The sequence below is a fragment of the Petromyzon marinus genome, chromosome 4 (genome assembly GCF_048934315.1).
Source record: "Petromyzon marinus isolate PM22_M1 ecotype Great Lakes invasive population chromosome 4, UKy_Petmar_22M1.pri1.0, whole genome shotgun sequence".
Taxonomy (NCBI): Eukaryota; Metazoa; Chordata; class Hyperoartia; order Petromyzontiformes; family Petromyzontidae; genus Petromyzon; species Petromyzon marinus.
The window spans coordinates 4,236,712-4,254,097 of record NC_133670.1 but is presented as its reverse complement, the minus strand read 5'-3'; the positions used below and the strand labels follow the sequence as shown (position 1 = coordinate 4,254,097).

The window sequence follows — 17,386 nt, the reverse complement described above, 5'->3', positions numbered from 1 at the left end:
GTTCAAGGCTCAGCGCCGCGCCCTCCCTGCAGCGGCCGAGAGGGCGGTGGTCATTGAGCAGCCAGCGACAGCGACTCCTGGCACGGCCTCTCAGTCCACTGGCACCACTCACGCGTAGAGTGGCGCCTGGAGCATCCATTCCAGCAACCTGCTTCATTGATGTTTTAATTGCATGGATATTTTGTTAAATTAGTTTCTTCTATCCACGCTATGTTCAGTAATATTTACGTGTTTCAGCGTTCACATTCAACTTCACTGGATTAAGTGTATCGCTGTAAAGGATTGTCAAATCGTATCGCATCGTTTTAATTTGCCATTACCCGTTCATATATTGCAATAAGATAATGATAAATGTTATATTCAAGTATTTTTCATCATTACACATGACTATTTTCTACAGTCTAATTTTCGAACTACTATAATACTATACTGTTTGTGTGAATGGTAATGATTTTTGTAATAAAATGCCTTTCAATTTCCTGCAACATTTGCAACTGTTCTTTTTTCTACATTGTGTTTGTTTCATCGTTACTGTGGACCAGAGTTCTGGAGACAGAATTCCCCAAAACTAAGCCAACCGGTAACGCGGCCTCATTGCTCCCTGACCATGACAACTCCCAAGGTGCAGGGCTCATGCCGTCGGCCCTGCTGAGTCACTCCGCACTCAGAATCTGGGATTGGCTTGCAATGATCTAAGATCAATCTTACCACTTCACATTTCACTTGTATCATCCTTCAATTGGTAGTAAATCCTTCGCTAAGGAATTGGTCCTCAAATCGTGGGGACAAGCGTACCACGGAAAGATTAGTTGCCATTTAATGTTTGCGACACAGAGAATGTAAATAGTTACATGACCACCTCGCTGCTGTAGCAGTGTAAGTCATGCTGCTATTAATATATTCTATGTCTCGAGTTTCCTGGCTGGCTTCTGGCTGTGCTTCTCTCCATCCCAACAATAACTCCGTTGTTAGTGGGTGCAGGAGACAATAGGGACACCAACAAGGTGGGAATAACCAGAACAGTATTTGAAGACTGACACGGTTCATTTAAAATTGCACTTTCAATGTATGCGCCAATTAACGTCATTCTTTTTGACAAAATAACTTGTTTTATCCTAGAGAATTAGAAACTAAACCTGAAGACATTAAACTAGTACAATTTAAATGTACGATTAATTGTAAAGTTAGCAAAATAAATAAATGATCTAATTCATATACTATATTCTTGGTTCTTTCGGTAAAGTCACGTAGAAGGGAAACAATAAAATAATAAAGATAATCCCTCAGCTATTTGCACAAACCAATCCCTTAGCTATTTCAATGCTAAATTACTAGTTGCCTCTGTGGATGTGTAGGTTTTGACTTTAACATAGCCATTCCTGTGACCAGTCACAAGCTAATCCCTTAGCTATTTCAATGCTAAATTACTAGTTGCCTCTGTGGATGTGTAGGTTTTGACTTTAACATAGCCAATTCCGTGACCAGTCACAAGCTAATCCCTCAGCTATTGATATGTAAACCCCTTTGTCAAGGTGCTTCACTTATCCCAACCAGCTTAAAAGTCTCTACGAATCTTAACATCGTTAATTGAAGCTCTGTCGTCCCGACAGTTACCTTTCACCTAAAGACGGCCGCTTGCGTTGTGGCCAAAACGTCGTGAGAATTTTATCGTGTCATTTTATTATTTTATTCTCATTCTACGTGACTTTACCGAAAGAACCAAAGAAAATAAAATAATAAAGATATAAAACAATAAAATTATCCAAATCAAAATTCATATACTGTTGATTTATTCACTCCATATCCGCAGTGGACACTGCCGGTTGTGTTCCTTCCTTAGCTCCCATTCCCACGTTAGTCTCGACCACCGGCCGTCATCACTTCAAGTTGTGTGTCCTGCCTCACCCCACCTTTCTAAACTAAAATTACGTCCTTAATTTGCATATGAAGTCCAATTGACGTGTCCGTCTTCCAGTATCAGTGTTGTTCTTAGGATGCGCATCATCTCTACGCTTCCTTGTGCATTTCTAAACATTGGTTATATTTTCTGTTTGTGATGCATCTGTTTGAAAAAAACGTTCTGCTTAAGGCATATGGCTAAGTTACGTTTCATTATTAAGTTAAGATAATAATAAGCACTTTGCTCTGCCCTGATACGCCTCTCTTAATCATTTTCATCCCTCTTCCCCTTCAACAACCGCCCTACGTGCAAATGCACTTCTGTGTTTTCAAGGCTGTGTCCCTGTTCTTTTTGCGTTCAGTTTGTCATTCCCCCGCACCTCCATTAAAGCATGGTTGGCAGCGTACGGTGCGAAAGAAGTTCACCATGCAAACATACGCTGCGTTGAAAAATGATTCTACTGATAGCAGACCAAACCTGGACAGATTTCTCAATACGAGTGCAATATCGAGGGTACAGATCAATACGACCTGAACACAGATGCTATTTCTCGGACGGTTGGCAACTCTAGCCATGCCCATACAAACATACACAACATCTTGACCATGAATCGCCTATGCGGCAGATTAAATGTCAAGCATTTTACATTGAATTCCGATCTACTTTTGTTCGTTTTGATTGATTTTGGAGCAGTTTCAAGTAAGTATTTTTTATACAATTATTGTATTGTCATTTACTGTATAATTATGATAATAGACCAAGCACTGAGACATTGCCCAGGGTTGGTCTACAATCGAAAAGGTGGCAACCCCATAGCACACCCTCATGTGTTCCAGTGTTAACACATCGTATGTTTGTATCTTGAAATTCTTTCGCACCGTACGTAGCCCACCGTGCTAATCGGAGGTATGAGATAAGGACAAGGAACTAAACACAATAAGCAATTACTTAAGAAGAGTTTCAATTGAGTATGGGATGATTGCGAGTGCTGTCAATATGGCGGTGTTGACAACAAGCATCCACTTGAAACGAACGCGCTTCCGAAAATCTGCGATTTTATCATTTCATGCCGATACGTGGAGATGAGCGGGTTCACCGCGGGTCTTAAACAGCCCTTCCCCAGCCAACATGCACTGGGGGAAATTCCATCAATATTCTCATTAATAATCTGCTTTGGAAGACGAAGAAGAAAAAAGCTAATCCTGCAGGCATCGCGGATAATAAGATTAGAATATTACTTCGCCCCACATCACGGCAGATACGCACGAATGTTGAACGTCTTTGGGGCCGTCCATAAATGACGTCACGCACCTGGGGGGGGGGCGATCAGACATTTGTGACGATGTGTGACGAGGGGGGGGGGGGTGAGAAATGTGACGTCACATCAAAATGCGCAACTTTAAGTAAATATAGACGACACGTTCTACTTAATTAAATATACTTTTTAATAAATGTTTTCTCCTACAACATCAGAGTGCAGCGCCACATTAAATACGCACTACAATGACAATAGTTTAAAGCGATTTGAAGCATGTTTTATTTGGTGGGAGGGGGGCCAGAGCTTTGTGACGTCATATTTGAGGGGGGGGTCTGACTTTTTGTGACGCCGTGTGACAATGGGGGGTTGGGGTCAAAAATCGTCAGAAGTCGCGTGACGTCATTTATGGACGGCCCCTTTGGCACCGTGCGTCGCCGAATCATTGCTCATCGGAGTGTCAGCTGTATGACAACGCGACGTGGCACGCAGTGCCAACGCACACCTGTCAACCCCTAACCATTGCCTCTCTTATTACAGACCAATTCAGACCTTATTGGTCACCCCGTGCCCCTTACAAATCTCAACGTTCATCCTACAAAGTCCCATCACAAGGGGAGAAACACAAAACATTGTTTTGCCCGTTTTGAAACGGCTCTAGTAAGCCGTATGGACCTGAGAACTCAATCTCCCTGTACACCAATACGGGGTAACCCCGTACGGGTTGACACGGCATGCCAACGTGATACTGGATCGCGCCTTCGGCTCTAAGAGATTCGTTTGTGACTGAACTGGAGATTAATGAATGATAAACCAGCCAGGGCTTCCCTCGCTGTACGCGGGTTCGGTTTGTTGCGCTATTTCACGCTGTGGGGGCCGTCCATAAATGACGTCACGCGATTTTAGACGATTTTTGACCCCCCCTCCCATCGTCACGCGGCGTCACAAAGAGTCAGAGCCCCCCCTCAAATATGACGGTACAAAGCTGTGCCCCCCCCCCCCCAAATAAAGCATGCTTCATATCGCTTTAAACTATTGTCATCGTGGTGCTTATTTAATGTGGCGCTGCACTCTGATGTTGTAGGAGAAAATATTTATTAAAAAGTCTATTTAATTAAGTAGAACGTGTCGTCTATATTTATTTAAAGTTGCGCATTTTGAGGTGACGTCACATTTCTCAACCCCCCCCCCCCCTCATTTATGGACGGCCCCAGTACAATGCGGCTACCTCTGACCCAAAAGTCGCTCTCTGGAGCTGCTGTGCACGTGTGTGGTGGGGGGAGCGGTGGGCTACGTACGGTGCGAAAGAATTTCAAGATACAAACATACGATGTGTTAACACTGGAACACATGAGGGTGTGCTATGGGGTTGCAACCTTTTCGATTGTAGACCAACCCTGGGCAATGTCTCAGTGCTTGGTCTATTATCACAATTATACAGTAAATGGCAATACAATAATTCTATTAAAATACTTACTTGAAACTGCGCCAAAATAAATCAAAACGAACAAAAGTAGATCGAAATTCAATGTATAATGCTTGACATTTAATCTGCCGCATAGGCGATTCATGGTCAAGATGTTGTGTATGTTTGCATGGGCATGGCTAGAGTTGCCACCCGTCCATGAATTAGCATCTGTGTTCAGTTGGTATTGATCTGTACCCTCGATATTGCACTCGTATTGAGAAATCTGTCCAGGATTGGTCTGCAGTCAGTAGAATCATTTTTCAACGCAGCGTATGTTTGCATGGTGAACTTCTTTCGCACCGTACGCAGCCAACCATGCTTTACTGGAGGTGCGGGGGAATAACAAACTGAACGCAAAAAGAACAGGGACACAGCCTTGAAAACACAGAAGTGCATCTACACGTGGGGCGGTTGTTGAAGGGGAAGACGGATGAAAATGATTAAGAGAGGTGTATCAGGGCAGAACAAAGTGCTTATTGTTATCTTAACTTAATAATGAAACGTAACTGAGCCATATGCCTTAAGCAGAACGTTTTTTTCAAACAGATGCATCACAAACGGAAAGTAGAACCAATGTTTAGAAATGCACAAGGAAGCGTAGAGATGATGCACATCCTAAGAATTACACTGATACTGGAAGACGGACACGTCAATTGGACTTCATATGACTTCATACAATTAAGGACGTAATTTTAGTTTAGAAAGGTGGGGTGAGGCAGGACACACAACTTGAAGTGATGACGGCCGGTGGTCGAGACTAACGTGGGAATGGGAGCTAAGGAAGGAACACAACCGGCAGTGTCCACTGCGGAGATGGAGTGAATAAATCAACAGTATATGAATTTTGATTTGGGGAATTTTATTGTTTTATATCTTTATTATTTTATTTTCTTTGGTTCTTTCGGTAAAGTCACGTAGAATGAGAATAAAATAATAAAAAAACAATAAAATTCTCACGACGTTTTGGCCACAACGCAAGCGGCCGTCTTTAGGTGAAAGGTACAGTACTGTCGGGACGACAGAGCTTCAATTAACGATGTTAAGATTCGTAGCGACTTTTAAGCTGGTTGGGAGAAGTAAGGCACCTTGACAAAGGGGTTTACATATCAATAGCTGAGGGATTAGCTTGTGACTGGTCACGGAATTGGCTATGTTAAAGTCAAAACCGACACATCCACAGAGGCAACTAGTAATTTAGCATTGAAATAGCTAAGGGATTAGCTTGTGACTGGTCACAGGAATGGCTATGTTAAAGTCAAAACCTACACATCCACAGAGGCAACTAGTAATTTAGCATTGAAATAGCTAAGGGATTAGCTTGTGCAAATAGCTGAGGGATTAGCTTGTGACTGGTCACGGAAATGGCTATGTTAAAGTAAAAACCTACACATCCACGGAGGCAACTAGTAATTTAGCATTGAAATAGCTAAGGGATTAGCTTGTGACTGGTCACAGAAATATATGTTAAAGTAAGGCCTACACATCCACAGAGCTTCAATGAACGCTGTTAAGATTCGTAGCGACTTTTAAGCTGGTTGGGAGAAGTGAGGAGTGAGGCTCCCTCCTCTGCCGATGTTCTGTCTCAGATGTGAATAATTAGTATTGTATTACAATTCTATAAACAATACAGTGTTGTAGTGCATCACGTGTTGATGTTCCATTGCACAGCCACGTTCCAAATGCTATAATGACGTAAGAGCCGTGGAAACCTCTGACGTCACGGTGACGTCATGGCCCGGTGACGTCACGGCAGAGGTCAGAGTGGAGTCGGCTCCTGGAGAGGAAACCACCTCGCCCCACGCTGCTCCTCCACTTCGAGTTCTTCAGAGACCTTCGCCACCACCACCACCATGGCGATCTTCACGGCTGTCCTCACTGTGGTTCTGCTGCTCACGCAGCCGATGGTGGAGCTCCTCGGAGGATCTCGGCGTGGGGGTTCGGACATTAACGCCTCCAACACCACCACCACCACGATCAACTACTCGGGACTCATGAAGAACGTCTCTGCATCAGCAGGGGTCGCCACCTGGGGACCGATGTTCAGTAGCCACAGTGAGGACATTGTGGACAGCGTGCTCCCTGCTCTGCTCCACGCTGTAGGTCAGCTGTACAGCGGCTGCAAGGAGGCCATCAGCTCCACCATGCTGCTGAACACCCTGCACATCGCCGTGCATCTCTGGCGTTTCATACGTCGCCAAGTGAGTGAGCAACATCCATCATCATCACCACCATCAGCCATGGTCAATCCACTAGTGGGTAGAGACCTCCACGAGCCGTCGCCACCTCCCACGATGCCGCTGTGCAGTAATCCACCCAGCACCTGCACGTGGAGCGATTTCATTGCTTCATCTCCCCACTGGGCACCCTCTCGGATGACCCCCTCGCAGCCCGTCGGCATCACTCACCCCCTTCACACCTCCACCGATCCCCCTCAACTCCACTCAGGGTGTCTTCAACAGCCTGGTTGGGCACTGGAACAGTATCCCGGACAGTGCCGGATTAAGCTCGTGCGGGTCCTGTAGCTTATATTATAAAGGTGCCCAGAATAAATAAAAAACACAATTATAAAGCACGAAGTTTTTAACTTGCATAGTAAAGTAATTGTAATTTTACTATAGTAATAGAGCAAGTACAGAATCACTGAACGGGGATTTATAGGGTGAGATCATTTAGCGCGGGGCGCTTGAAAGTGCGGGGCCCACAGCTAATGATTATTTTGTTCCGAGGATAATCCGGCACTGATCACGGATTGAGTATGAGGAGCAGTGATGAGATTTAAAGTATTTTTAACATGTTATTAAAATGTTATGTTTAATAGAAAATATAATGTTGTTTGTCTCTTAGCTGTGATTCGTAAAAACACTGTTGTTACTCAATGGTCTTTCGGTAAAGTCACGTAGAAAAAAATAAACAAAATAATAGAATACGACGTTTCGATTGCAACTCAAGCAGTCGTCATCAGGTGAAACTAAATTTGAGAGAGAGAGACCAAACACAGACAGGGAGACACAAAGATCCCCCGTATAGCCTGAACAGACTGTAGGGGCAAGTGCTGTTAGCGAGCACCTGTGAAGGCCGGAACAGTACACGAGGGGGTGGGTGGCCAGCACCACGCCCGACCGCCTTTGTCTCCCTAGTGGCGATGTTTACACACCGCACCAGGTACTCATTTGAGGCTGAGTCGACCTAGGGGAGGCCCGGGACCGGTTCAGATAATCGTCACTGGTGTTGGCCGTGAGCGGGAATCGAACCCGGGTCGCCAGGTTCATAGCGCAGCGTAGCGCTAACAGCTGCACCACCGCTCCCCACACACAGGGAGACACACAAGCAGAGAAGGACGGTGATCAACCAGGCAAAGTATTATTTGTTGTGTTGGCCGACTCAATGAGTTGCATTACATTTCTAAGTTTGCTGAGTTTGATCCTCTTTCTATCAGCTTGTACCCTCTGTAAATTTCACCCCCACTATCTCGCCCGTTACGGCAGCCCCTCCGCTCCCACTCCCCCTCGGAGTAGCCGAGGGATTAGCCGGGGTATGCTTGCTCTGCGATCTTACATTTACTTGCAAATCCCACCACAAACGTATATAGTGTAACCTTTGGTTGCAGTAGCTCTCTCGCTACATTTCTTCCTGTCTCAGCAGTCCGCCTGCTGTATTATTTCACCTGAAGACGATTGCTTGTGTTGTGACCACGTGTATACTGTTTACTACAGTACTATGGTGTTGTGACCACGTGTATACTGTTTAATATAGTACTATAGTGTTGTGACCACGTGTATACTGTTTACTATAGTACTATAGTGTTTTGACCACGTGTATACTGTTTACTATAGTACTATAGTGTTGGGACCACGTGTATACTGTTTACTACAGTACTATAGTGTTGTGACCACGTGTATACTGTTTACTATAGTACTATAGTGTTGGGACCACGTGTATACTGTTTACTACAGTACTATAGTGTTGTGACCACGTGTATACTGTTTACTATAGTACTATAGTGTTGGGACCACGTATATACTGTTTACTACAGTACTATAGTGTTGTGACCACGTGTATACTGTTTACTATAGTACTATAGTGTTGTGAACATGTGTATACTGTTTACTATAGTACTATAGTGTTGTGACCACGTCTATACTGTTTACTACAGTACTATAGTGTTGTGACCACGTGCATACTGTTTACTATAGTACTGTAGTGGTGTGACCACGTGTATACTGTATACTACAGTACTATAGTGTTGTGACCACGTGTATACTGTTTACTATAGTACTATAGTGTTGGGACCACGTGTATACTGTTTACTACAGTACTATAGTGTTGTGACCACGTGTATACTGTTTACTATAGTACTATAGTGTTGTGACCATGTGTATACTGTTTACTATAGTACTATAGTGTTGTGACCACGTCTATACTGTTTACTACAGTACTATAGTGTTGTGACCACGTGCATACTGTTTACTATAGTACTGTAGTGTTGTGACCACGTGTATACTGTATACTACAGTACTATAGTGTTGTGACCACGTGTATACTGTTTACTATAGTGTTGGGACCACGTGTATACTGTTTACTACAGTACTATAGTGTTGTGACCACGTGTTTACTGTTTCCTATAGTACTATAGTGTTGTGACCATGTGTATACTGTTTACTATAGTACTATAGTGTTGTGACCACGTCTATACTGTTTACTACAGTACTATAGTGTTGTGACCACGTGCATACTGTTTACTATAGTACTGTAGTGTTGTGACCACGTGTATACTGTATACTACAGTACTATAGTGTTGTGACCACGTGTATACTGTTTACTATAGTACTATAGTGTTGGGACCACGTGTATACTGTTTACTACAGTATTATAGTGTTGTGACCACGTGTATACTGTTTACTATAGTACTATAGTGTTGTGACTACGTCTATACTGTTTACTACAGTACTATAGTGTTGTGACCACGTGCATACTGTTTACTATAGTACTGTAGTGTTGTGACCACGTGTATACTGTTTACTACAGTACTATAGTGTTGTGACCACGTGTATACTGTTTCCTATAGTACTATAGTGTTGTGACCATGTGTATACTGTTTACTATGGTACTATAGTGTTGTGACCACGTGTATACTGTTTACTACAGTACTATAGTGTTGTGACCACGTGTATACTGTTTACTATAGTACTATAGTGTTGTGACCACGTGTATACTGTTTACTATAGTACTATAGTGTTGGGACCACGTGTATACTGTTTACTACAGTACTATAGTGTTGTGACCACGTGTATACTGTTTCCTATAGTACTATAGTGTTGTGACCATGTGTATACTGTTTACTATGGTACTATAGTGTTGTGACCACGTGTATACTGTTTACTACAGTACTATAGTGTTGTGACCAAGTGTATACTGTTTACTATAGTACTGTAGAGTTGTGACCACGTGTATACTGTTTGCTATAGTACTATAGTTTTGTGACCACGTCTATACTGTTTACTATAATACTATAGTGTTGTGACCACGTGTATACTGTTTACTATAGTACTATAATGTTGTGACCACGTGTATACTGTTTACTACAGTTCTATAGTGGTGTGACCACGTGTGTACTGTTTACTATAGTACTATAGTGTTGTGACCACGTGTACACTGTTTGCTACAGTACTATAGTGTTGTAACCACGTGTATACTGTTTCCTATAGTACTATAGTGTTGTGACCATGTGTATACTGTTTACTATAGTACTATAGTGTTGTGACCACGTGTATACTGTTTACTACAGTACTATAGTGTTGTGACCACGTGTATACTGTTTACTATAGTACTATAGTGTTGTGACCATGTGTATACTGTTTACTACAGTACTATAGTGTTGTGACCACGTGTATACGGTTTACTACAGTACTATAGTGTTGTGACCACGTGTATACTGTTTACTATAGTACTATAGTGTTGTGACCACGTGTATATTGTTTACTACAGTACTATAGTGTTGTGACCACGTGTATACTGTTTACTATAGTACTATAGTGTTGTGACCACGTGTTTACTGTTTACTATAGTACTATAGTGTTGTGACCACGTGTACACTGTTTACTAAAGTACTATAGTGTTGTGACCACGTGTGTAATGTTTACTACATTACTATAGTGTTGGGACCACGTGTATACTGTTTACTACAGTACTATAGTGTTGTGACCACGTGCATACTGTTTACTATAGTACTATAGTGTTGTGACCATGTGTATACTGTTTACTATAGTACTATAGTGTTGTGACCACGTGTATACTGTTTACTACAGTACTATAGTGTTGTGACCACGTGTATACTGTTTACTATAGTACTATAGTGTTGTGACCATGTGTATACTGTTTACTATAGTACTATAGTGTTGTGACCACGTCTATACTGTTTACTACAGTACTATAGTGTTGTGACCACGTGCATACTGTTTACTATAGTACTGTAGTGTTGTGACCACGTGTATACTGTATACTACAGTACTATAGTGTTGTGACCACGTGTATACTGTTTACTATAGTACTATAGTGTTGGGACCACGTGTATACTGTTTACTACAGTACTATAGTGTTGTGACCACGTGTATACTGTTTACTATAGTACTATAGTGTTGTGACCATGTGTATACTGTTTACTATAGTACTATAGTGTTGTGACCACGTCTATACTGTTTACTACAGTACTATAGTGTTGTGACCACGTGCATACTGTTTACTATAGTACTGTAGTGTTGTGACCACGTGTATACTGTATACTACAGTACTATCGTGTTGTGACCACGTGTATACTGTTTACTATAGTACTATAGTGTTGTGACCATGTGTATACTGTTTACTATGGTACTATAGTGTTGTGACCACGTGTATACTGTTTACTACAGTACTATAGTGTTGTGACCAAGTGTATACTGTTTACTATAGTACTATAGTGTTGTGACCACGTCTATACTGTTTACTACAGTACTATAGTATTGTGACCACGTGCATACTGTTTACTATAGTACTGTAGTGTTGTGACCACGTGTATACTGTATACTACAGTACTATAGTCTTGTGACCACGTGTATACTGTTTACTATAGTACTATAGTGTTGGGACCACGTGTATACTGTTTACTACAGTACTATAGTGTTGTGACCACGTGTATACTGTTTACTATAGTACTATAGTGTTGTGACCACGTGTATACTGTTTACTACAGTACTATAGTGGTGTGACCACGTGTGTACTGTTTACTATAGTACTATAGTGTTGTGACCACGTGTACACTGTTTGCTACAGTACTATAGTGTTGTGACCACGTGTGTAATGTTTACTACAGTACTATAGTGTTGTGATCACGTGTGTAATGTTTACTACAGTACTATAGTGTTGTGACCACGTGTATACTGTTTAATACAGTACTATAGTGTTGTGACCACGTGTGTACTGTTTACTATAGTACTATAGTGTGACCACGTGTATACTGTTTACTACAGTACTATAGTGTTGGGACCACGTGTATACTCTTTACTACAGTACTATAGTGTTGGGACCACGTATATACTGTTTACTACAGTACTATAGTGTTGTGACCACGTGTATACTGTTTACTATAGTACTATAGTGTTGTGACCACGTCTATACTGTTTACTATAGTACTATAGTGTTGTGACCACGTGTATACTGTTTACTATAGTACTATAATGTTGTGACCACGTGTATACTGTTTACTACAGTACTATAGTGGTGTGACCACGTGTGTACTGTTTACTATAGTACTATAGTGTTGTGACCACGTGTACACTGTTTGCTACAGTACTATAGTGTTGTGACCACGTGTGTAATGTTTACTACAGTACTATAGTGTTGTGATCACGTGTGTAATGTTTACTACAGTACTATAGTGTTGTGACCACGTGTATACTGTTTAATACAGTACTATAGTGTTGTGACCACGTGTGTACTGTTTACTATAGTACTATAGTGTGACCACGTGTATACTGTTTACTACAGTACTATAGTGTTGTGACCACGTGTATACTCTTTACTACAGTACTATAGTGTTGTGACCAAGTGTGTACTGTTTACTACAGTACTATAGTGTTGTGACCACGTGTATACTGTTTACTATAGTACTGTAGTGTTGTGACCACGTGTATACTGTATTTGCTATAGTACTATAGTGTTGTGACCACGTGTATACTGTTTACTACAGTACTATAGTGTTGTGACCCCGTGTGTACTGTTTACTACAGTACTATAGTGTTGTGACCACGTGTATACTGTTTACTATAGTACTATAGTGTTGTGACCACGTGTATACTGCGGGATTGTGGGTAATCGTCTCCCATGCTCGGTCTCAGTCGGTGTGCCTCACTCGTATAGTCAACATCCGTGCGAACCTATCTTGTTTACTATAGTACTATAGTGTTGTGACCACGTGTATACTGTTTACTACAGTACTATAGTGTTGTGACTACGTGTATACTGTTTACTACAGTACTGTAGTGTTGTGAATACGTGTGTGTGCGTAAAGCATTTTTTTATTTTGTGTCCATGTGTAGTGACTGTTCTTTAGTAACTGTACTGCAAGTGAAAGTCGTCCTACACAATAACCATCCTCTATCTCGTCTCCCTCACACCAGCCACGATTAAATGTAATTAATAAATTTGATTACTTTATATTAAATAATAAAAATATAAAAAGGTATTTTGTATTAATATTTTTTATATGAATACGGTATTTTTGGTTTGTGGAACGCATCATCTGAGTTTCCATTATTTCTTATGGGGGAAATTCGCTTTGATATACGAGTGCTTTGGATTAAGAGCACGTTTCCAGAAGGAATTATGCTCGCAATCCAAGGTTTCACTTTATTAGTTATTTTTCTATCTACGTGATTTTACCGAAAGATACCAAAGAGTATGCTGTTGTTAGTTTAAATGTTTGGTAAGTAAGACTTAGTCTGTGCTGCTCTCCAGTTGCCTGGATGAAAAGTGGCCCAAGTTTTTCCCAATCCTGGCCTCCTGGCTCAAAAACGTAAAAAACAAACTCGCAAGTCTGTCCCCAGGGTCACAACGCACTCACAGACACGGAGCAGGGAGATTCAGCTAATGACGCCGTTGATGTTTTTCGTAACTTTTGCAGAGAGCGATGAGAATGAGGATGAGGACCGGAAGGAGGAAGATTTCCCGGGCGCTGCAGAGAAAGAAAGGTGGAGGTCTCGGCCGAGCACCGAGTCCCTGGGCTCGTATGGCCGCGGCGCGGAGACGAAAGCGGCGGGCGCAGGGGAGGGGAAACAGCCCCGGCACCAAGCAGAGCTGTGCTCCTCACCTGAAGAATCCAGCTCCACTCAGACCATCGCTCCCACTGGGGCCATCGCCTCCACCTCCACTCGGGCCATTGCCTCCATCTCTACTCAGGCCATCGCCTCCCCCACTGATATCAACTCCACCTCCAATGCTTCCATCGCCTCCACCTCCACTCGGGCCATCGCCTCCACCTCCACTCGGGCCATCGCCTCCACCTCCACTCGGGCCATCGCCTCCACCTCTACTCAGGCCATCGCCTCCACCTCCACTCAGGCCATCGTCTCCATCTCTACTCAGGCCATCGCCTCCCCCACTGATATCAACTCCACCTCCACTGCTTCCATCGCCTCCACCTCCACTCAGGCCATCGCCTCCACCTCCACTCGGGCCATCTTCTCCACCTCCACTCGGGCCATCGCCTCCACCTCTACTCAGGCCATCGCCTCCACCTCCACTCAGGCCATCGCCTCCACCTCTACTCAGGCCATCGCCTCCACCTCCACTCAGGCAATCGCCTCTACCTCCACTCGGGCCATCGCCTCCACCTCTACTCAGGCCATCGCCTCCACCTCTACTCAGGCCATCGCCTCCATCTGTACTCAGGCCATCGCCTCCACCTCTACTCATGCCATCGTCTCCACCTCAACTCAGGCCATCGCCTCCACCTCAACTCAGGCCATCGCCTCCACCTCCACTCAGGACATCGTCTCCATCTCTACTCAGGCCATCGCCTCCCCCACTGATATCAACTCCACCTCCACTGCTTCCATCGCCTCCACCTCCACTCAGGCCATCGCCTCCACCTCCACTCGGGCCATCACCTCCACCTCTACTCAGGCCATCGCCTCCCCCACTGATATCAACTCCACCTCCACTGCTTCCATCGCCTCCACCTCCACTCAGGCCATCGCCTCCACCTCCACTCGGGCCATCTTCTCCACCTCCACTCGGGCCATCGCCTCCACCTCTACTCAGGCCATCGCCTCCACCTCCACTCAGGCCATCGCCTCCACCTCTACTCAGGCCATCGCCTCCACCTCCACTCAGGCAATCGCCTCTACCTCCACTCATGCCATCGTCCCCACCTCAACTCAGGCCATCGCCTCCACCTCCACTCAGGCCATCGCCTCCACCTCTACTCAGGCCATCGCCTCCATCTCTACTCAGGCCATCGCCTCCACCTCTACTCATGCCATCGTCTCCACCTCAACTCAGGCCATCGCCTCTACCTCTACTCAGGCCATCGCCTCCACCTCTACTCAGGCCATCGTCTCCACCTCTACTCAGGCAATCGCCTCCACCTCCACTCGGGCCATCGCCTCCACCTCTACTCAGGCCATCGCCTCCATCTCCACTCAGGCAATCGCCTCCATCTCCACTCGGGCCATCGCCTCCACCTCTACTCAGGCCATCGCCTCCATCTCTACTCAGGACATCGCCCCCACTGCTGCCATCGCCTACACCTCCAATCGGGCCATCGGCTCCACTGCTGCCATCGCCTCCATCTCTACTCAGGCCATTGCCTCCACCACTGATATCAACTCTACCCCCACTGCTGACATCGACTCCACCTTCACTCCTGCCATTGCCTCAACCTTCACTTCTGCCATCGCCTCCACTGCCACTATCGCCACCACCGCCACTCGCACCATCACCTCCACCCATGAGTAATCAAGCTAACCCCCAGGATTGGGAGCTCCCTGCTTTCCACCTGCCTCCACCTCCACCAGAGCCCTGGGCTCCTCCACCCCACCGTGATACCAGACCGGGCCCGGCACACGAGTCTTTTGCTCCCTGTTCTTCACGGCAGCGTTACCGCAAGTCCCGCAACAGCCGCCTTCCTCCCCGCCTCCGCAAACCTCCTCTCGAATCCTCAACTCCACTGCTGCCATCGCCTCCATCTCTACTCAGGCCATTGCCTCCACCACTGATATCAACTCTACCCCCACTGCTGACATCGACTCCACCTTCACTCCTGCCATTGCCTCAACCTCCACTTCTGCCATCGCTTCCACTGCCACTATCGCCACCACCGCCACTCGCACCATCACCTCCACCCATGAGTAATCAAGCTAAACCCCAGGATTGGGAGCTCCCTGCTTTCCACCTGCCTCCACCTCCACCAGAGCCCTGGGTTCCTCCACGCCACCGTGATACCAGACCGGGCCCGGCACACGAGTCTTTTGCTCCCTATTCTTCACGGCAGCGTTACCGCAAGTCCCGCAACAGCCGCCTTCCTCCCCGCCTCCGCAAACCTCCTCTCGAATCCTCAACTCCATCCGCATTGATTCGTCCCATCCACCCGGACCGAGAGCACCTTCCCCCCGGCCTCGCTCCACCTGCAGGGCAGCGGATCCCCCCCCAGCCCAGGTGCAACGGCCGGGGTCCCGCGTACGGAGTCCCAGGTGCCCCTTCTGCCTGGCACCACTCCCACGAGTCGCGCTTCACGCGGCGTCCCGCCCTCCTCCCCACGCCTCCACCGGATCAGTGGATTCCTCCCCACCTTCGTCCCAGCCGAGCGGCTCCTGCTCCACACTGGGCCACCCGTCCCACTTTTGTTCCGTGCCGCTCCACAGATTTCCACGACAGACATCATCATCCGCCCCTTGTCCAACCCACACCACTGCATCACCATAGCCCGGCGACATTCACGGACTGCTCACACACGTGACTCCTGCTGGTCGGGTGACCGTGATGAACTATATGTGTCGCGTTGATGGCCATGTGATGGACATTGCTTTGAGTGGCAGAGCAGGTGGTTGTCATGATTAATACATTTGTGTTGTTATTGGACACTGCAGTGTGCGTGTGAGTTGCTGTGTGGTGCAACAGAGCACGTATTTGGTGTCGATCTTCGCGTGTGTGTGATTGTGTGGAGCGGTAGTGTCATGGTTAACGCTACACCGCGCTTCGAAACCCAGGTTTGACCCGAGTTAGCTTTCCGCACACGGCCACAGCCGGTGCAAGCAGTTGCGCAACTCGGTTGCACACAACTGAAGTCACTCTACACGTGGAAGTCTCTGCAACCAATTTGCTTGGCGATTGGTGGCCAGAACCACGAGCGATCCACACAGCACAGGGTGCTGGTCAGTCTGACCAACTACCCATTTCACCTGACTTTCCACAAAATCACCATTAATGTTCCTTTCCCAGGCAGTGACACCAACTCTGCCAAAGTGTGTTAGGAACTAATGCTGTGTATGTTCGGCAGAAACTCTGCACGATTCTGCTGATAAGACACTTAATTTCGAAACCATTTGAGAATGTCGTATTTATAATAAACGTGCACCATTTTTTAGCTGCTTGCCGCCCCTGTACATAGTACCTCTGTATTGATTACAAGTCCTGTGTGCTCACCATTGTACCATGGCATGTGCCTAGGTGGCACTACCGGATGGCTCCCATCCATAGCTGCCAGGCCATCGGCCAGCGCGATAAATATTCG

The 17,386-nt window shown here is 45.5% G+C and overlaps 1 protein-coding gene across 1 annotated transcript; it reads left to right on the top strand.

Moving 5' to 3' along the window:
- Window positions 1–13,698: 13,698 nt before the first annotated feature.
- On the top strand, window positions 13,699–16,734 carry LOC142906622 (uncharacterized). Its single transcript, XM_076054825.1, has one exon. The coding sequence runs from the start codon at window positions 13,744–13,746 to the stop codon at window positions 15,610–15,612; it is 1,869 nt and encodes a 622-aa protein (XP_075910940.1). The 5' UTR covers window positions 13,699–13,743; the 3' UTR covers window positions 15,613–16,734.
- The last annotated feature ends 652 nt before the right edge of the window (window positions 16,735–17,386 follow it).

Bases quoted from the DNA above. Each gene is read 5' to 3' on its own strand.
- LOC142906622 (XM_076054825.1), top strand. From the start codon at position 13,744: ATGACGCCGTTGATGTTTTTCGTAACTTTTGCAGAGAGCGATGAGAAT.